Source organism: Sipha flava, unplaced genomic scaffold (genome assembly GCF_003268045.1).
Source record: "Sipha flava isolate LNK unplaced genomic scaffold, YSA_version1 113_pilon_pilon, whole genome shotgun sequence".
In the NCBI taxonomy this organism is placed as follows: domain Eukaryota; kingdom Metazoa; phylum Arthropoda; class Insecta; order Hemiptera; family Aphididae; genus Sipha; species Sipha flava.
Window position 1 is genome coordinate 329,162 of NW_020271732.1, and position 22,748 is coordinate 351,909.

At 26.0% G+C, this 22,748-nt stretch overlaps 1 protein-coding gene across 1 annotated transcript; it reads right to left on the reverse strand.

Moving 5' to 3' along the window:
* Positions 1 to 1,726: 1,726 nt before the first annotated feature.
* LOC112689981 (condensin complex subunit 2-like) lies at positions 1,727 to 22,748 on the reverse strand. Its single transcript, XM_025563874.1, has 13 exons — positions 22,674 to 22,748; positions 22,433 to 22,597; positions 22,249 to 22,368; positions 21,724 to 21,822; positions 21,471 to 21,650; positions 21,163 to 21,403; positions 19,832 to 20,032; positions 19,559 to 19,720; positions 18,919 to 19,192; positions 17,835 to 17,946; positions 10,235 to 10,348; positions 2,088 to 2,189; positions 1,727 to 2,016 (listed from the first exon to the last, which is right to left on the reverse strand). Exons 2-13 carry the CDS (start codon positions 22,460 to 22,462, stop codon positions 1,810 to 1,812), a joined length of 1,842 nt encoding a protein of 613 aa, XP_025419659.1. The 5' UTR covers positions 22,463 to 22,597; positions 22,674 to 22,748; the 3' UTR covers positions 1,727 to 1,809.

Here is a 22,748-nt window from a genome sequence, read left to right on the forward strand (position 1 = left end):
CCCCCCCCCCTGGATCCGCCACTGGCAACGACTATTAACTAATAACTATTAGTTTTACACAATAAAGTGCTTGTGATAAATGATCAGCGAGCCGCGAATGCAATAGGAATACCCAAAATAAACTTTAAATACAGACAATGATATCACTTTTATATCAGTTATGGGGCCCAGACGACCGATTTAGAATAAACCGTTGTAGAAAACCTAAATAATTTGTTCCCAAGCAAAAATTATCAAAGTAGTAATAAAGTATTTAAATATGATCATAATATTATAACGTTTGTGTGTGTGTGTGTGTGCATCGTGTGTATATGTTTATAGTGTTTATACAAACTATTAATATGATTTCCAAGTCAAAATTATAAAATATATAAATGTTAAAGAAAAAACCGTGTTTCATGTAAAAGTTAATTTACCATCTCAGGTTCATGGGGGGGTTCGGACCCCCAAGCCCTCCCTAATGGATATGCCACTGATTAAATAGGTAGCTATAAGTTTAATATTTACATTTTATTTATTTAAATTTTATCGTTGTTAGCAACGATGTTCTCTTGCAAATGGAAAAATTTCTTTCGGCTATTTTAATTATATTCTACTTTTAATAAAATATGTACATGGGCCGATATGCTCGTATTTATTAGTTTACTAATCAAGTAGATTACATACTAAAAGTGCAAGTTTTAAGTGAACAAATACTGAAACGCGTGATCAAATATCCTAATATTTAAGAATTAATCGATAAGTTCTGAAAAATTATTTAAAAACTTGAAAAATGCCATAAAAACAGCAAAATATGCCCTAAAAATGCATATAAAGTTTAATTTGTTATAAAATGTAAAATAAAAACTACATTAAATCACTTGAAACAAATTTTCTGCTTACAGACCTACGTATTGGGACATTAGAAAAAAAAAAGATAAATTTGCATCAAAATCCCAACCTTAATCATTATATTGTAAATTGACTGTTTCCATTTAAAGGGTAGAAGACAACTTCTTAGTATCATAACTAAACTCAGTTTGAAAAATATTTATTTCTTCAGATAAAACGTAGACAGGAAATTGTATTTTACATTTTTTATCAAATGTATCACAAGTAAAAAATTGTTAAAAAAAAACTTCTTTGAAATTTGTTTCAAATAAAATAATTTTTTTGTTTATACAAAAATTTGAATATCGCTAATAATAAGCATAAAATAAAAATCAAGCACTATTTATACAATAATAATAATAATAATAATAATTCATTTAGTAAAAATAATACAAATAATGATAAAAAACTAACTTCAATACTTAAAATATTAAGGAATTTTAATTGATATATATATATATGATATTAAATATAAATTATAAATAATATAATATATCAAATAAATATTAAACATGGATATTATCTATGGCTACTTAGCACTTATTTTTTTTTAAGCAAATACAATTTAGTGGTTAATGTAACTGCTGAATCCATAACAAATTAAAGCCTCAAATTTTATGTTAATAACATATAAAATAAAATTTTAGATCAATGTTCCTTAATTTATGAATAGTAGTTTGACTTAGCTTTTTTTTTAATCTTTAAAAAATATAGTCAATGTTAGAACTCCCTAACCCTAATACTAAGTATAAAATAAAAATTAAGCACTGTTTATATAATAATAATAATAATAATAATAATTAATTTAAAAAAAAAACAATACAAATAATGATAAAAAACTAATTTTAATAGTTAAAACATAATGGCATTTCAGTTGATATAAATTCTAATATATTGATCGATACAAATAACTTTATTTTAGTAATATTAAAGTCTCCATTAGGCCAGAGGTCTGGCAATATATATGTCTTTCCTACCATTTATAATTTCGCCATCTTGAAACAATTTTAAACCACGTTCATTGACCAGATGTAGAAGGCTTACATAGGCAACACCAACAGAGAGGTCTTGCCTATCTTCTGTAATTTTTTGTAATAATGTTGAAAATAGTAACCGGCTACTCCATTCATTATCTGACTCAATTTTCTATGTATATATAAAAAATAAATAAATAATTGTTATAGAAATAATACACTAAATATTATATAAATACTTACAATACATTCTGTATTAATAATGTCAAACATTTTCTTTTTTAGATCTGCTATATCTATAGTGGTTTCTCTTTTAAAGTCTTGTAAATTAAAATTATCTTCAGACTAAGGAAATAAAACTAGTTAAAGTTGTTCTCAAAATTATTAATCACTTATGTTTTATAAATATTTTATATTCCTTATAGTAATTTTAACAATAATACTCCTACATGAATACTCAAAAATAATATTTTTTTAACCAAATAAGTGATATGACACGTACAGTTATATATATACAGGGGCGGATCTAGGTGGGGGGAGGTTCAGAGGGTCAGTTGACCCATCGGATTTACTTGAAAAATGAATGCCATGTATATTCAAAATTTAGAATGTATAATTCATAATTTATATTTTAAATTATATCGTTTTAGTAGAAAGTAAATCATATTTTATTCCGAACGTTTGTTGCGCTGATAAAATTAGATTATATTTATTAATCGTAAATAAGTCATTATAGGTGGTACCACTAATTCTAAAATGTTATATAAATATACTTATAAACTTTTATGAGCATATTGTGTTTTTTATTTTACAAGGTATTAATTTCTAATTCAGTTTCATCCCTAATAAATGGCCTCTTGAAATGGCTTAACCCACAGTTCCCCTACTCTGGATCCACCCCTGTATATATATATATATGTTAATTGTTTGAAAATATTTTTATTTTATAATAACAATCGAAAAAAAAATAATGATCATATTAAATAATTGAATAAAACAGAGTCCAATATTTTTAAGATTTAAATACTTTAGGTGAGTCGTCCTGTCACTCGCAAATTGACAAATCGAATCCGGACCAATTTCATTTTTTTTGTACCCCCTTTCCATTTGTTGTAAAATTGAAATTTAGTTCCGGGTGCTGTAACAATGTCCTGGCACTCGGATGAATTAAAAGTCGATCGATCGTATCCGGACCAATTTTATTTTTTGTATACCTTTTACTTGATTGTATCCCTTTCCATTTGTCTTAAAGGACATTGAATCTGCCCATATGAACAATTCCAAATAATAAATATTTATATTATATAAAATAATAATAAATATAGGCCTATATAAACCTTCTGCTCAAGTCAGTTGTTTCACAAAAGTAATGAGTAATGACTACTCGTATAGTAGCTCTTCTATAGGAATTATTTTGTACCTATATTAATTAATATTATGTTATACTATACTATTATTATGGATGTATAAAGAGATAATGTATATCGGAACCATGTAAGTAGTAGGTACATATAATATTTCGTGCTGTTTATCAGTGATTGTTTTTAGAAACTGTTCAGTACTGAACAGTGGCGTAGACATGATTTCTGAAAGGGGGGGGGATCAAAAAAAGAAAACGACATAACTAAATGGGATGGAAAAATTGAAAAAATCTCCCATCCTCTCAATTTTTTTTTACTATTTTATAATTTTTTAAAAAATTTTAGATAGTAAAATATTTAACAATAGGAACAATCTGACGTCTGACGGCACTGCTATTTTTGTAAATGCGGGTACAATTATGAACTATGTTTCTCCACGAATCCATGATAGGTTCAATAAATTATCAATTATCCCGTGAATTTCTTTTTTTTTTTTTAAATTTCAAATAAATAAATAGAATGTACTATGTATACGCGGTGAACTAAATCCGTAACGATAATGATCTCATTCTCTTTTCTCATAACAACGATAGTATCCGATAATATTTTAAAGCCCAGGTTACATACATATTGTTATATACATAGTATTGTCTTTATAAATTATAAGATAAGCTATAATAAAGTATAATCATAGTCGTCATTGGCATTTCGACTAAAATACCAAATAAACATTACTTTGCTATAAATAAACGAAAATAAAATTATAATGGTTTTCAGTGTTGACTAAATTGTCAAAATTCAATAGCTCGATAGATTTTTATCACAAAATATTTTTTTATAGTGCATACTATATAATATAATGAAAAACAAAAAATAATTAAATAATAAAAAGATAATGGGGGGGGGGATTTGACCCCCACGTCACCCCCTTGTATACGCCACTGGTACTGAACATAAAAACACTGTTTAATGTGTGTGAATGGAGATACACCAACTGGTTTGCATCGTTGTAAATCGTATGTAAAAACGCATTACACATTTTTGGTTGCTCATTACCAGCAGATCAGACAGAAGAAGGTTATGGAGAATCTTCAGTGGTTAAAGTAGGGGGATGGAATCATCCTTCTTATTTAAGGTAAGATTATGCATCCTCTTTAATTTAAATAGCAAAAAGTCCGGGTGGATACTTAATGGCATTGGTCGCTAAAATACAATATTGAATATAAAATACTCATAGGCATACACACGGGGCGAGCCGAGGCTTGACCGGAATTTTTTTGGAGGCATAGTAAAATTTAAACTAACCATAGTAAAATGTCTAAATATATTTTCGTGGAAATCAATTAATTGTATTTATATAATTTGATTTTAAAGAATTTAAAATTTTACTTTTAACTTCAAAAATATATGTCTAGAAATTAGCAATATAATACTTGATTCTATGTATAAATATAAATATTACATTTTAATTTACAACAGAATTTACTATGTTGAAGTGTTAGAAAAAAATTAGGGGTATTGTCTAAGTATTGGGGCACTAATTGTATTTAGGCTCGACCGGAAGTTGAAGTCTGCGCACACCTATGACAATACTTATTATAATATTAAAATATTACATGAAATTTATTTTCTTGATTAATTTAAACAAGTGGAAAAAATTTTGAAGAAATAATATGTAGATATAACAATAAGCAAAAATGGTAGATAATGTATACCATGTGTTAATTTAGTTGACGCTGTGTCTAATCAGGCCCGGATTAAGGGGGGGGGCAGAGGGGTCGCATCTCCAGGGACCACAATGTTATGGGGCTTTCCAGACAAAAATTAAGAATTCTAAAAATCATTATCACAAAATATTAAATTATAAAAAAAATTAATAAAATGAAATCCTATAATATTAAATAATTAAGTTTGTTTTTGTGGTATGTACAGTATTTCACTATTACCACAAAATAAAGAAATTATAGATATTACAGTGTCTATTTCTATTCTCGATGGTTAAGTTTGATTAGCGATAAGATATATCAATAGTTTTGTTATTAATTTATTATGAATTCGAGTTATTGTATATAATCTATTTTGTTGAGCCTTGTAGCCCGTGTGGGAAATGCCACTATAGTGATTACTCTGTCTGACAGAATAATGCATGATAACTAATAATAATACTTATTGTGTTATTATTTTAAATCGTGATAATTTGTACGTGTTACGAGTGATGTATTTTTGTTGTATATTTGTCAGTTGTTTTATCAAACGACAAGAGTAGGTACGCATATCTCATAGATATTAGACACATCAACATTTAACTATCTGTACGGGTTACACAAACTATTTTATTTTAAATTTTTAATTTGTATTATTTCACAATAAATGAAAAAAAAAATACATGAGTGGATATCAAAAAAGGAAACTAAAAGAAAAAAAAAGGAATTGACTGCTGCATTGCCAAAGATTACTGGATATTTTAATAGTAATAATTGTGATTTATTACCAAGTAATAATTTAAATTTTTAAGCAATATCTATAATATAATATTAATATCAAGTATTAATGTATAATATAGTACAGTGTTATAGTACATTATAAGTCCATTTTTTTTACATATATATAACTGAACTATTTATAGTTTAAATAACTTTCAGTTTATAATAAAATTGATTCAACTGTTACAAATGAAGCAGAATTACAAGTAACTGAAAAATGTGATCCTACTCCTGAAAGTGTTGAATTGAATGATTATAATGTAAATTCATCCTCATATATTGATCCATATTACTGGCCAAGTAAAGTTCATAATAAATTCCTACAATTTTGTATAAAGGACCAGAAATCTTCCAAAATAAAAATAATAATTTTAACCAATTTACCCGTTGTGATTGTAAATTATAATGTAACTTCATTATACAAATAATACCTAGTTAAATACAGAAAATACATTTAATTTACAGATAAAAATCACACAAGACATCTAACCAATGGAATATTTGTAAGAACACTGTCTAATGGTGAAAAATGTCAACGGCAATGAATGTTATATTCTCCCAGTCAAGGAAGTATTTTTTGTTTCATGTGCAAATTATTAGGAAGTTGTCGATCAAAAGACAATCCATTTGTCTGCAGTGGATTTGATAAGTGGAAAAAAAGTGAAAGAGTTACTCAACACGAAAATAGTTTAGATCACAGAAATGCCACTACAAAATGGTTAGTAAATTCAACTATTTTAATTAATAAAGAAATGCGTAGACAAATCTCTGAGGAAACTGAATATTGGCAAGAACTATTAAAGCGTGTAATTTCTGTAATCAAGTTTCTTGCGTCAAGAGGCTTATATTTATATTAGAGGCGATAAAGAAGTTTTCGGTGGAAATAATAATGATAATTATTTGGGTATTTTAGAACTTATTTCAGAACATGATCCTTTTTTAAGAAATCATATTGAAATGCATGGTAACTAAGGTAGTGGACATCCATCATACCTTTCAAAAACTATTTGCAACAAACTAATTACTTAAATTAATACAGATCTCACTAATCTTATTATAACACAAATAAAAAAAGCCAAGTATTATTCAATCATAATGGACTCCACACCTGATTTATCCAAAACTGATCAAATGACCATAGTTCTAAGATATTGTACACCAACTAGTGTCAACGAACGACTAGTTAAGTTATGTCCATTTGATAACCATAAAGGTCAGTCATTATATTTTATATTAGAAAAATACTTAAAGAGTGTTGGACTAAATATTGAAGACTATAGGGCCAGTCTTACAACAATGCTGCTAATATGAGCGGCAAGTATGAAGGTTTACAAAGTTCTGTGAAAAATAAAAGTAATTTAGCTGTCTATATTCCATGTACTGCCCACTCATTAAATTTAATTGGTATGCATAGTGTAGATTGTTGCATTGAAGCTAAGAGTTTTTTTGGATTTGTTCAAATGTTATACAATTTTTTTTAATGGTTCTAAACATCGTTGAAAATATTAACAGAAAAATTAGAAAAAAATAGTAAAAATCAACTAAGTGTATTAATGTTGTTAGGTAATACACAATGGTCTAGTCACTTTGATGCTTATAATGTTTTGATAAAAAATTATAATACCATTATAATGTATTGGAATTCATTTGTGATAGTAATATTGAAAATGGTGATACTAGAAGAGATGTAAAAATTTTATTAAAATCTATATTAAAAAAAGAAATTGGATATTTGGCTATTTTATGGAATGATATATTAGAACGGACCAATAAAACATCTGTTGAACTTCAAAGTAAAATTATTGATCCATTAAAATCATTTAATCTACTTATATCTTTGAAAAATTATGTGGGTAGTCTAAGAAATTGTATAACACTTATGAAAATCAAACTACAAAACTAAGTTTAAAACTAAAAAAACATTTTAAAAATAAAGATAATGAAAGACAAATTAAAAGAAAGTGTACAAGTGGATCTCAAAATTCAACTCAATTAAAAGGTATTGAAAAATTTAGAGTAAAAACACATATTATGATTTTAGATAAGTTTGTAACATAATTAGATAAAAGAATAATCGTATATAACTATGTATCTTAGCATTTTTTATTTATCACTAAGTTAAATATCCAGCCAGATAATGATATTAACTTAAGCTTGGATAATTTCATTTTTATATATAAAGATGACATAGAATTTACATACAATAGAACCTTCTATAAAAAATGAGTTGGTTCAATTTAGAGAGTATTGGAATCTCAGTAAACCACTATTTGATGCTTAAAATGTGCATAAAATATTAGAATGGTTTGAAGAAATAAAAATAAAAGATATATTTCCTAATATTTTAATTGCAATTTGATTATACTTAACAATTCCTGTTGCACATTTTTCTGCTGAATGGGCATTTTCAAAGTTAGCATGTATAAAAAATAAGTTTAGAACTAGTCAGACTCAAGAATTCTTAAAATCATTTATAATATTATCTTCTGAACATGATTTGTTATCATCAATTGATTTTCAAGACACTATACAGACTTGCTCATGAAAAATCAAGAAAAAAAATGTTTTAAATAAGAGTACTTAATAATTATTTTGGTTAAATATAAAAATAACTTATGGATATTTCAAATACCTATTATGTGTAATAATTACAATTATTATTTTTAAATGTTTTTCATCTATAATATCTATACAATTTAAAAATATTTTAAGTTATTTATTGTGCTATATTTTTGGTGCCTTAATGGGTCCATTTTAACTATTAGCCCCAGGGCCCATTATTCTATAAATCCTGGCCTGTGTCTAATTATAGATAATCCCCGAGTGGTTATTACACATAGCTCTAAAATTAAATTGATAGTGATATCAACTATTATTTAGAAAAAATAAAAACAGAATAGAATGTGCAATGTACATATTTGTTACCTACTGTCTACGTTGACCAACATCTAGCAAGGTTAGTAATTGTTTATTTTTAGTTTTGTTAAGTTTAAGATAAGTTTTTTAAACATTATCTATTTCAATTTATTTTTACTGAGTAGACATATATATAGAATTATTTTTCTTTGGGGGAAATTTGTTTTTACACCCTATGAAAATAAAGTTTTTATGAACATATATGTGTAACAGAAGAGGCTTAGATCTCATGGATTTCCTAAAAAAGGTTGGTAAGATTTAAAATTAGGTAGGGGAACGCTCTTCAATTTTTGATGAATATAGTCCTCCCACTTTAATCACTGAGAAGCTCGAATTTGCTTGAAATGTAACGGCATGCATAAATCAGTTGTTTTGGAAAATAAATCTACAGAAAACTGGAATGGTCATTGAACACCAAAGGTTTCACAGTTGAAATAATGTTCAACTAAATCATACCTCAACAAACAGCCAAAATTTGAGCATATTATTTTAAATAAAAAAGGACTTTTTAAACCAATTACACACATAAAAATTAATGTTGAGTAATACTTGTGCAGCTGACTCAATTTTATCGATTTTAGCATGCTTGGCTGCTGATAGCAAAGGCTATATAAAAATATTGATTTGTGCTTTAACTCAGAGAAGTTATTTGAAGAATTTCCATCTTATTTTTGGGTAAATAAGTGTAAAATTTGTCTTTGTGGTTATTTTATAGTTTTAAACTATTTTATTAGTATTTAACTATTTTATATTTTAAACTAGTTCAACAATTGTATCTTTGAATGCATTTGACGGAAATATTAATTTAGAAAAAGAAATTTTTAATTTTTATTCATCGACATCTGAAGTTAGTACTATTCCTAAATATGGCAAAAAACAGAGATATTGTGGTAAAACCAATCAGTCATATATTTATTGAATTAGCATCTGTTCCCCTAAGTAAATAAATGTTAAATATTTTGTTTTAAAATATATGCTATTAAATATTTTAATATAATAGGACTTTTAATTTTTTTTTCTAAGCTAAAAAAAAGATGCAAATAACTATACTATACTACAAGAAATTCACTAACATTATGTCATAAAATATTAAACATTATTTATATATATTAAATATACTATATATACATAAACCGGGCTAATAGGGGAAGGAGAAAATACCCCCTTATCCTCCCATTGGATACGGCACTAAGTTATTACGTTTACTTAAAAAGCACCAACAATGTATTCATTCAGGAAGCAGGGTGTCAAGACAACGCCTGCGTCATAACAGCACCCGGAACTAAAATTCAATTTTACAACAAATGGAAAGGGATACAACATTTTTTAAGAAGGATTCAAATAGATACAAATCCAGTACGAAAAAATAAAACTGTCCAGATTCAGTAGATCGACTTACAGGTGACAGGACAACTCATCTAAATACTTTTCTAGCAAACTCTAGTGATATATTATTATTAAATGATAATTATTAGTATTATGTCTAGTTTACAATTTATTATAAACCAGGCATTAAAATTAGTAGTTAGTGATAATTTCTTACTTTACCCGAAGTATTAAATAAATTAGCTTAAAAAAGTAGCAATATTATTTTACTGAACTTTAATCGTTATAATATATATAAAATTACCTCGTCAAGATTTGGGTCAGGTAAATTGTCATTTTCATTATGTTCAACATGATTAATATCATCATTTAAAGCTTCAAGTACTTGAGTGTTTGTTTCATCAGAATAATCAATATCCTAAAAACAAATAAAATATAACAGAATTAGAATTCATAATACTTACACAAACTTTTAGTTTTTTCTATATAAATATGAATTGTTTGATCAAAAGTAAGTGTTAATTAATTTAAATTTCAAGACATTCTTCATGGATATAGTTATTTTATATTTTTGTGAAATCTTTATCAAATAATGTTCATGGTTGGAAGACAGATTTTCCATTTTTTTTAAACATATTATATCCCTTTATTGCATATAGTTGCATTCGTGCAACCGAATATAAAATCATTTAAAAATAATTGGATTTTTAAATTAAGTGATAATAAATCGCACCATTATATTCTATGGGTATTTTACTATAATTTAGTTGATGCCAATTCTATTATAAGTAAATTTAAGATTTACAAGTATGGTTTAAATATCATTAGTCAGACGTATAAATTATGATTATGAGGCCATATTTTTATCTTATCAATTTCGTTGTATATTATACTTTGGTTAGTAACATATGTTTACTTTGGTACAGTATTGTCGTTTCGGCTATTTTTACAAATTACGACGTCAAATTGATCGAAAAACTAATGGTTGCATTGGTGCAACTATATGCGTTCGGAGTTCTTATCACTTACTGTGGTTATCAGAGTTGGTCGTTGCATTGACATTGTTAAAAAAAAACACAGTTAAAAAATTTCATATCAACTAACAAATTGTATTGAATTTAATTTTTTTGTTTTTATTACTGTTCTGTTTCTAAATATTATAACAAAAACCATAAAGGAAACATTTTTTTTTTTTAAATTTTATAACTACAAAGAAAATTTTTCAACGCATATGAATTATCATGTTCATAGGAAAAAAGTAGTTCTTTTTATTTTTTTGTAGTACACATAATAAGTATTACATTAAATAAGTATAAGTGAATAAACTATGGAGAAGGAAATCTATATTGTTTTATGTTCAAGTTTTTGATACAGTATAAAACTTTTGAGTTTATGTTATTGTTATATTTCTAAAAAAAAAAAAAGTTAACTTTCATATTATTTGTTTTTTGTAATATAAACTAGTGTAGATTGAAGATAAATTTAAGATAATACATTTATTGATTAATTTAATCTTGCACTTTGGCTATACATATGCTTAATTTTCTACTCTAGTTTGAAACATACTACAACGGTATATAAGTGTACGCCAGATGCATATAGTTGCATTCATGCAACCAGACTTAAGTTTGAGCTTTTGAAGAAAAAAAGAAGTATGATTTTTTTAAATAATTTTTCCTTATTCTTAGAAGTATAATGTATAGAAAAAAATTAATTTGGTAAAAATAAAAAAAATCATGCAATTAAGGGATATATTTCTATAAAAATATATATTAGGTTGCCACTCAAATATATAGACTAAAAAAAAAATTATTTTTCCAACATCTTACTTCATCATATTGATTGATTTATATGTTATTAAATAGTTGTGGTCAGTACTTGATTTGGCAAAATTAAAGAAGGGGGACTCTGTTTGCTTAAAAAAAAATTGTGTCCCAAAAACTTGTTAAGCGTTATAATTAAACGTATTAATAGTAGGGGGACGCTAAAATTTCTAAAAATTAGAAGGGGTACTCCGTCCTCTTGTGTCCCCCCTCAAGTCGAGCACTGGTTGTGGTAAAAATATCATTTAGATAATCACATATTTCGAGGTCGTACACACCTATCAAAGTTTTATACTTATATGATTTTCTGTTAGGAACCTACTTTTTAAGATAAAACTGATTATCTATATTTTTATTATTAAACTTGATTATTATTCACCCATGAATTTGATATTAATTATTAAATTATCAATACTCGTGTTATTCTACTAGTATTTGTATGCCATTGAGTTAAATTCGGTATTCTTTTGTGAAGACAATCAATTATTCACTTATTCATACATGCAAATTGCAATTGTATTGACTTAAATTATTGATATGTACATTTTACACTGTAATTGATTTAAATAAATATTTCAATATAATACATTAGTATAGTACATGATATAATGTCTTATAAAAATTCGAAAAATCATGGTACTTATTTGATTGGCACCACAAGTGAAACTTTAACTGGATCTAAACTGCCATCAAATAGATAAATACTTGGCCATTTTTTACATTTGCATTTAAAAAATAACTTTTCGATGCAAAAAAGTGCTCATATAACTACAAATTAATGGTAGATTTTTGGAATAAAGCGAGAATTTCTACTAAACAAAATTATAATATAATAAATCAGATCAAAAAATTACATTTGAAATGGATTGGTATTAAAAAAAAAATAAGACCAGACAAATAGAGAGAAAGGTTATGCAAACGAACCATTTTGTAAATAATTTAGATGATTTGTTTGATGTTGCCTATGCCAATGTTATGAGTTTAAATTAGTTACAAGAAGACAAAGAATGTTTGAAAGCACAAAGAGAGAAGGGTAGATGAGGATCGACGGGTGCACTCAATAAAAAATAGTTAATTACAGAAAAAAAAATGTATAGTAATGAACTTAAAAATAATAAGAAAAAAATAAAATAAAATGAACTTTTAAAAATCGAAAAACATACAGTATTGTGTATTAGTAATAGTAGCAGTAGTGAGAAAAGCACAAGTGATAGTGAAGAAGAAATAAAATATATTTTACCAAAATGTCCTAGAAAACGTCCGAGGAATATAATTAATCGAGCTGTTGCATCAGTACTAGATCGTATTAAAGTTAGTGATCGTAATGCCACATATATATTAGCAGCAACAGCTGAAATAATTGGTTTAAATACTTCTGAAATCGCTTTAAATAAAGAAAGAATTCGTCTAATGAGACGAACACATAGTGAAAATATATCTTAAGAAATCAGATAAGATTTTCAACCTGAAGTTGCATTTCCAGTTTATTGGAACTGTAAAATATTACCAGAATTAATGTCTAAAGAATCAGCCGATCGTTTGCTCCACACTCTCGCCGAGGTGCCACGAGGCAACACGAGCACGAGAGTGAAGTCGGTTCACTTGTATCGCTTCGTGGGCGCTCTGTTTGGTCTCAGTATTTTCGTCGTAAGTCAAAAGAACAAGAGACACGAGGCGAGGCGTACCAACTTTACTCTCGCCTAAGTTCGCGAGTCCTCAGTTAACAAAACAAAAATAAATCAAAACATTTTGTGCAAAAAATGGCTGATTGGACGAACGAAATTTTGATTAAATTTATGGTTATACCAATCGGAAGATGTTTTATGGAATCCAAAACATCGTAACCACAAAAATAAAGCAAAAATGAATGACGCATGGTGCAGATTTAGTAAGATTTTTAATATATCCATAGAAGATTTGAAAAACAAAAAAAATTTAATTATGGCTACATTTCGGGGCCATTTGAGAAGGAAAAAAGCTCTTATTGGGTTGTTTAATTTTTTTTCAGTGGCTTAAATGTAGAAAATTATAATAACTTTATGCATTCAATGCAGCCGCAGCTGTTATTTCAACCACGTCCATTTTGTACAACCACTAGAAACAACTAAGTGAGTCACGAGTTGTCGATTACACGACAATGTGGAGCTAGGCATTAAATAGTACTTAAAATCCATTTTTTTTTTATTGTGACATAAACAAATAATATATAGCTATAAAAAAATGAATAGATAATTCATGTTATTTCAAAAATTATTTATGATTTTTGAAGTAAGAATTTTTTAAGTGCATAATTTTAGATATTTAAGACATATAAATGAATATTTTTGAACTTTTTAAGACGAATCTTGGTTATAATAATGTTATGGTTACCAACTTTATTGTTTAATAACTTTATTATTTTTATTTATTGTCGAGTGTAGTCAGATGCAAGTAGGTTTGAATATATTGTAGATCTTGGTTATAATTATGCTTAGGGAATTATGGCTCTAAAAAATACACAAATATGCATGCAAATATGCTTCTAAAATCATTAAAATATGCATTATAATATGCATTTATATGCATTAAAAAATAAAAAAATAACCACATAGTACACAATATAGAACGTGTTCATCGGATTAAATATATTTTTAAATTCCGAAACAAAACTTTGTAGTCGGCTACTCGTAGACTGTTGTACTATTGGCATTATACAATGTTATAAAATATACGCGTACGACCGTTTTACGTATGATTCGACGTTACGTGGTTGCGAGACGCAAAAACAACGTCGGATAATAATTGACTGAACTGAACACTAAACAAATAATCTATTATTCTATATCGACTATTATTTTTATTGACATCGGATCGATATGGGTTTATATTATTATTCATATTTACACAAAAATGATAACGAGATATGAGAGGTAATTTGCAGATAGCATATTATTGGAAGCATAAAGTCCTCTTAGTACATTTTTTTTTTCGATCGGTTGAAATATGTATATATAGTTGTATGTATTTATAGTTTTTAATTTTAAATTTGAAAAATTTGTCAAAATAAGCATAAAAATTTTAAAATATGCACATTCAAATTTTAGATCTGATATCATAGCCCTAAGAAATTAATTTATTCCGCACTCTGCTATATTTAATTATAATTAAAAAAAGTATGCAAATGCTTTAAGTCCCTAAGCCTAGTTATAATCATACAGTGGAAGTTATAAATTAAATAATTTTCAATTTTACGTATTATTTGTACTCAGGGCACACCGAATGCAATAAGTAATAACGTAAATTTGACCAAAACTGGATTAATTGCATTGACGTCAACGGCACTGCTGCTTTTGTAAATATAAGTATAATTATAAACTATGTATCTCCACGAATCCATGGTAGGTGCAATAAATTATCAATAATCCCGTGAATTTTTTTTTTTTAGATTTCAGATAAATAAATAGTATGTACTATGTATACGTGGTTAACTAAATCCGTAGCAACAATGATCTCATTCTCATTTCTCATAACAACGATAGTATCCGATAATACTTTAAATACGGACACTCAGTGGAAGCTCATTATCCCATTAAGTCGAGCTTACATACATACTGTTATATACATAGTATTGTCTCTATAAATAATAAGATAAGCTATAATAAAGTATAATCATAGTCGTCATTGACCATTTTGACCAAAACACCAAATAAACATTACTTTGCTATAAATAAACGAAAATAAAATTATAATGTTTTTCAGTATTAACAAAATTGTTAAAATTCAATAGCTCGATAGATTCATAATATCGCAAAATATTTTATTATAGTGCACACTACATAATATACGTATAGTATATAGTATAGGAAAAACAAAAAATAATTAAATAATAAAAATATAATGGGGGGGATCTGACTCCACGTCCCCTCTTGTATATGCCACAGAAACAGGCAGAGAAGAAGTTATCAGACTTAGTGACAAATCAAACCATACATTTATTTGAAACATTGAATATTGAAACAAACTTTTTACGGACCGATCCAAACACATGGGAACCTAATAAAGAATTTTTAAGTGAAAAGAAAACAGTGAAATCTTTAAAAGTTGTGAATGACATAGCTGAGCAAGGAGTGTCTTTAATTTCATCTTTTAATCTTTGAATTAAGTTCTGACCAACCAAGAGGAGCAAAAACAGTTTTTATTGCAAGTTGTTGAAAAACATTGTCCTAACCCAAACAAAAATATATTTCAAAATCACTGAATGCCTAATATTTTTAAGATGCATTGAGCGACCAGTAAAACTTCGAAATTCCTAAAACTTCATCAAAATAGTTTTTATGGTAAATAGAAATAATATATATGTTATATGAATAGAAATTATATGCATTAGTATATACAATATAAAAGGTTTATCATGATCTTCAATCTAGGGCCATTATACATGATAAATCATTACAACAGGTGTCATTATAAATGGTTTCTACTATAAATAAAAATGAATACAATATATACATTTTATATTAACAATGATTTTTAAGGCATTATTTTCTACTTGGATTGGTGTATGGTTGTGCTTAGGTTTTTAGATTTTTGAATTATTATTATATATTTTGAACAAAATTACTCAAGTTAGCACTTTATCTTTCTTATGGCAATTACAATACAATCAAGCTTTATTTTCTCAATGTTTATAATGCCGATAAACATATATTACACTTTTATTTAATTGTATGATTTTGGTTATCAATAAAGTATATTAGTAATAATTAAAAGACTAGGTATAAGAGTTTATCACGACCACATCAAATAATTTATTTGATGATTATTAACAATTTTATGAGTATTATATTTCATTATCAATTATGTATATGCATAAAATAAAAAATAAAGATTTATAGAATTATTAAATATTTAGATTAAATATTATTCTTGAATGATGAAATACAAATTGTATTAATTGAAAATAATATAATTGGGAAAATTAGACTGGAAAAACTGTCTTAGAAATTATGTTATAATTAGAGTCTGAATTTATATGCATTTGCATATTTGTACTAAGTGTATGCACGTAAATGGAGGTTTAAAATGTCCATGATTTATATCATATAGAATTTAAACACAAAATTTTATATTGCCTATTTTGCATATTTTGAGGGTTATTGTATATTTGTTCAAAAAACGATGCTTATTTAATGGGTTTTTAATAAATTAACTATTTTAATTTACAGTAAATTTTGTAATTACTTCGAATAGAGCAAAAACAGACATGATAGGTATTGAGTTTCAAAAATATTACTTTAAAAGATTTGTATTTTTTTTAACTTTTTTTTTTTATTTGTATTCTCGTTTTTAAGTTTCCTATAAGTTTTAGATTGACTTAAATGATTTTTAATATAGGGCAGTGGATATTATCATTTTTTTCGTTTTTGAGAACATATTTATAATTTTATTCTTCTATATATATAAAAATCGATGTACATTTTGAATAAATTTTATAGCTCAAGATCCACTGAACCGATTTCGATAAAAATGTTAGGGCATATTAAGATTGATATTTAGATGGTTTCTGTGAAGTTTGTACGCTGTGCGATATGTGGTTCCGGAGTTATGGCCTCTTAAGTGTACAATATTAATCACGCACGCACGCACAATATTCAAAAATTATTGTTTTGCCATGGAGATATATATACTATGTGGTTATTTTTTATTATTTGTTTCCGTGGCACGCGCGTCTATGGTAATATTTATTGGATTGAGATTAAATGAGATTGATTTTTATTCAATTTTATAGTATTATATTCGTTTGTTGTTAAGGGATCGAAAAAAGAAAGAAGGTAAATAATAAACATCTGATTTAAGAATTGCATTTAGAGAAAGCAATAACTGCGCACGGGCGAATTCTATATATGGGCTACAAAGTGCACGGGTTCAGCTAGTTTGGTATAAAAATGTAGTTTTTTTTTTAAAAAAAAACACATTTTATAAAGTGTAACATTATGCATGTAATTGCATATTTGCTTCATATTTAACACTTTTTAAATGCATATAAATCAGGGCTCTAGTTATAATCAATAGAAATATTTGATAATCATATTGTATTTTTACCACATGGTTTTGCGTAGGCAGAGGTGAATTTATTTCTTTGTTTAAGTTTTCTTCTTTTTTAGAAACATCCAACCATTCTGGTACGATTTCCAGATACTCCAAGAAAGTAAACCTAAAATTTAAACAGTAAATATTAATAATGTAATGTACGTTTTTTTTATGAATACTCAATATTTTTGTATATAAATGAGATTAATACTTTTAATTAAGATTCTACTATTTTTTTTTTTTTTTTTAATTACAATAAGACATGAAACAATAAAAAATCAAAAATCTTAAATTATAGATTTCTATCACAAAAATAAAAATGATAAAAATCTAAAGAAAAATATTTAATTTACGAATTATAATTTGTATACATTAATGATTAATCACTATTATGACAGCATTTAAATAACATCAATGGTATTCACTTATATAATATTTATATTAATTATATTTATTTTTGTAGTGACATAGAATATTGAATATAGTTTAATTTAGCATATAAAAGTTCAAATTATATTAAAAAAAAATGGACTAATCTTTAAAAATTTGATAATTGTTATTCAATTATCTTGATTCTTTTCTAACATTTAGAAATTTAAAACAAATTTTAATTTCTTATATGTAGAGCCTATCTTACTCGTATATACTCATATTATTTTAGTTTAACATATAAACATTTTTATTATTTTTTTACCAAATTGTCATTCAATAGTTTCAATGTAGTTTAAATGTGATGTTATCTTTAACATTAAAGTAAACTGATCTTTAATAATACTTTAAGGAAGAACATTATTTGTGTTTTTTTGGTCAGTTTTTTTTTACAATATTTTAATTTTGACGCGAGTTTAGTTTTTTTTTTAATTGTAATATTTTACACACTCATAATTCGTTTAAAAATATAAATATTGGAAAAACCGACCAAAAAAATATAGATTATGTTCTTCTTATGTAGTTTGACTATATGCCGGTTTACTTTAATATTAAGCTAACATCACTACATTTGAACTACTGAATGCAAATTTGCTATATTGTACGCTTGTCAGACAGAGACAGCACATGCGGATGTAACGTCTTCATATTATTTCAATATACTTACTTATATATCTTTTCAGCAGATACTGATTTGGGTTCAGATAAACTGGTGAAAGGATTCCAATTTAGAATTGTACGAGGTGACATAATTTCTTTAGATTTAAACATATTTTGAAGCCTTAATTTTAATTGTTTCTTTGATAACCATTCTATTTTAATTTGTTTTTCACCATCTTTATTGCGCAATTTATTTGGTTTATGTTTTTGTAGCATATTGTCATCATCAGTGTCAGAATTACTACCAAGATTTGGATCAAGCATCAATGTTTGAGCTATTTCTATAATTAAAATTACATATCAATTATATTTTAAAAATTAATATTTATAGAAAAAAAGTTAAAATAACAATATGAACTCTATTCCATTAAAGAGTAATAAATTGGAAGTGATTCATAGGATCTAATGTTGTGGCATTTTTTCAGATAATGACACTACTTTATGAAAGCCATGGCATTTGATTTTTATATTAAGAATAAATTATATCTTTTATACTGTTGTTAGGCCTGAAAATTGAGGATAGTCAAGATAATTAATGTTATTACTGCTAACAATAATATATCTGGACAAGAAAAAAAATACCTGACCGTACAAATGTTTGCTCCTGCATGGAATAGAGTATAAATACTACTAATATTTCTTATTACTTTTAGATTTTAAAGCTTTCGCCATTGCTTGAGTTTTCCATGCCCTTGGACCGTTCCATTGGACAAGAAGATTTGGATTAAAAAAACTATAATCCCGCCTTACATAGTCAACACATGTTAAAAGACCTCCAATACCATCTTCTTTTTTAATTGAAAAAGAACCTGAAATATAATAGGTATGTTATATATAAAACAATTTTTAAATATTTATTGTATTATTTAAAGTATATTCATAAAATATGGGAAGTATTAATAAATTATAAGAATATTTACTGAATTTAACATCTTCTGAATCATTAACTACTTCATGACTTATAGAAGTTGGAAAGGATAGATTACTAGGATCAAAGTGATCTATCAAGTTTTCTATGTTCTCTGGATTATTAGCTTCCAAAAGTTGATCTTTATCAGCTAAAAAATTAGAGAACTTTGGACACAAAACGGCTTCAGACCAAAATTTATCTGAGATATAAGCTATAAATAAAATAAATTCAAATTATTACATCATATTTTTAATTATGAACAATTTACATATTATGATCATCTTGTATTATTTTAAATTAATAATTTAGTAAATAGTCAAAAAACACTGTCTATTAGTTATTTATTAACACAAATCTAACAAGATCAAAAAACTTCACATTTGTTAATTAATTTACATATTACTGTATAAAACTATAAATATTTTTGTGGCGAGTAATAAAACAAATATATTTCATTAAGTTAGGATCTTGAGGATTTATGCTGTATTGCAAGCATTATGTATAATACTGAAGTGAGTGTACTTTAATATTATGTAGGTAATGTATATTTATTTACGTTACTCATAATTGACATGTTATAAATTATGAAGGTAAGACAACTAAAATTAATAATTATAAATTACATTTATAGAGTCAGATGTATTTCTGGGACTATTTTATTTTCTTTTTAGTAATTTTGGTAATTTAAATTAACTTAAATATTAAATTAAATTAATTTGATCAAGTTATAGTAATTGTATAATAAAACTTTGGATAACAAATGAGCCAAATGCAATAAACTAAATTCATTTTAATTCTACTCTAACAATTGTTACATCATTTATTAGCCTTCACACATAATATGTATATTTTTTGAGTAGACACTACGTTCCAACTAGGATATATATTATATATCACTATTGTAAGTGTAACAGCTAATGCCAATTATGTTAAAAACGGAAGTTCGGCTACAAATACCATCCAATGTAACCAAACTCAGTATTATACTCTAGACAACCATAGCCAGTAAGCTATATTTTTGTATCAAGCTTAAATAACACCTAAATCAATCTACATTTATTTGTAATATTATGATCCTTAACTTAATGCTCCCAAGCTACAGTTAAATATATTCAAAAGAACCAGAAAACCTACACTGAATATCACATATTTAACTGGTCACCCCCAACCATATTTCACTATGTTTACAATTTGTTAAACCATATAAATTGAAATAAAAAAATAAATATAAACTATTTTGCATAAAAAAAATAAAAGGAATGGAAGAAAAGTATGATACAGAAATACAGAAGAATATAATTTTTTTCCTTTATTTTAATTTTTATAAATAATAATCCTTACGTATTTGAAAAGTAATAATTTCTTCGTCATCTTCTTTTTTTATATCATTAATATTCAGTTCATCATTAATAGTAGTATCGTTGAATAAAGATGAAATATGATTTACTGGCCGGCCAAATTCAAATAATTTTTTAAAACTAAAGTTAAAAAAGTTGTACTTTATAGCTGGATTAACAATACAGTCCATATTAGATAATCTTCCACTTAATTTATCAGCTGTCGTTAACATTAATCTTAGTGCCTGTAATCCAAATAGTAAAATAATATTATACTTATTTATATTTAAAACAATCTTGATGGATTTTTACTTTTGATTTTGGATTTCGGAGTAATTCATCTTCATTTTGTTCTTCAACATTTTCTTTCAATTTGCTCATTTTTAAGGACTTAAATCCTTCAACTAGCCTATTAGTATTTTCACTCAAATGATCAACACGAAAACCATAAACTTTTGCACTGGCTTCAAGATAATCAGCAATTTCTTGGAACTGATATAAAAATAATTTAAATTAGTAAAAAAAATTTTGTTTAAAAAATAAAATAAAATAAATTGTTTTTTACTGTTTTAACATTAGTATCTTTAGATAATTTTTGTTTCTCCAACCAGGATTGGAAATATCCAATCATATCAATGTCAAATGCATTGTTTGTATTTATTTTCTAAAAAAAAAAAAATGTAATGCATTATCACAACATAATATTTAAACACTTTAACATTATTTTAAGCCTACACTAACACTATAAAAAAAAAAATTTGAAATGAAGACTGATATTTTTTCAACAGGCAAGTTCAACCATAAACAATATGCATTAAGGAAATTATAAAATATAGTTTATATTATTATATAATGTACCATTATTAATACAGTGAATTTCCAAGTAAAAAATTATTTTAAGATCTTACTCTAAATAAATTTATTACAAAATACTATTTAAATCATGTTTGTATTATTTTTGTTTTAAGGATTAAAGGTATAAATTCAATCAATTTGGAGTAACAAATATGTTGATTTACTTGAGATTAAAAGTTATTGGATAATAAATTGTTTATATGTGATTATTGTAATAACAGATCATAATGCTTACATTTTCCAAACATAAATTCCGGAATAATCTCAACTTATTACTTATTTCGTCCTTTGATAAATTGTTATATCTATCATCATCGTTACCATTTTCGTGATGTACATTGTCATCAAACAAACCCTGAACAATTTTAAACAATTAAGGTATCATTATTTTAACAAACAAAAGTAAATTACAAACATACCGATGTTACTTCGATTTCTTCGTTTGCCATTTTTTATTCGATTGGTAATCACTTGGACAACACAAAATAGTATTTGTATTTTTAAGCATTGACAAGTATTGACATACCCGCCAACACAAACAATAATATCAATACGGCAGGACGATGACCGTTCGCTCTAGTAAACTGAAAATAATCCGCAAACGTGTAAAAAAGAAATGAAACGCAACACTTTTCGCAAACCCAGAAGAATAAATTTTACATTTTGTCGATTTGATGATCCAATCGGTCGATGTTATGTTTAAAATTTATTAACTGAAAAAAATCATTTCCGTTG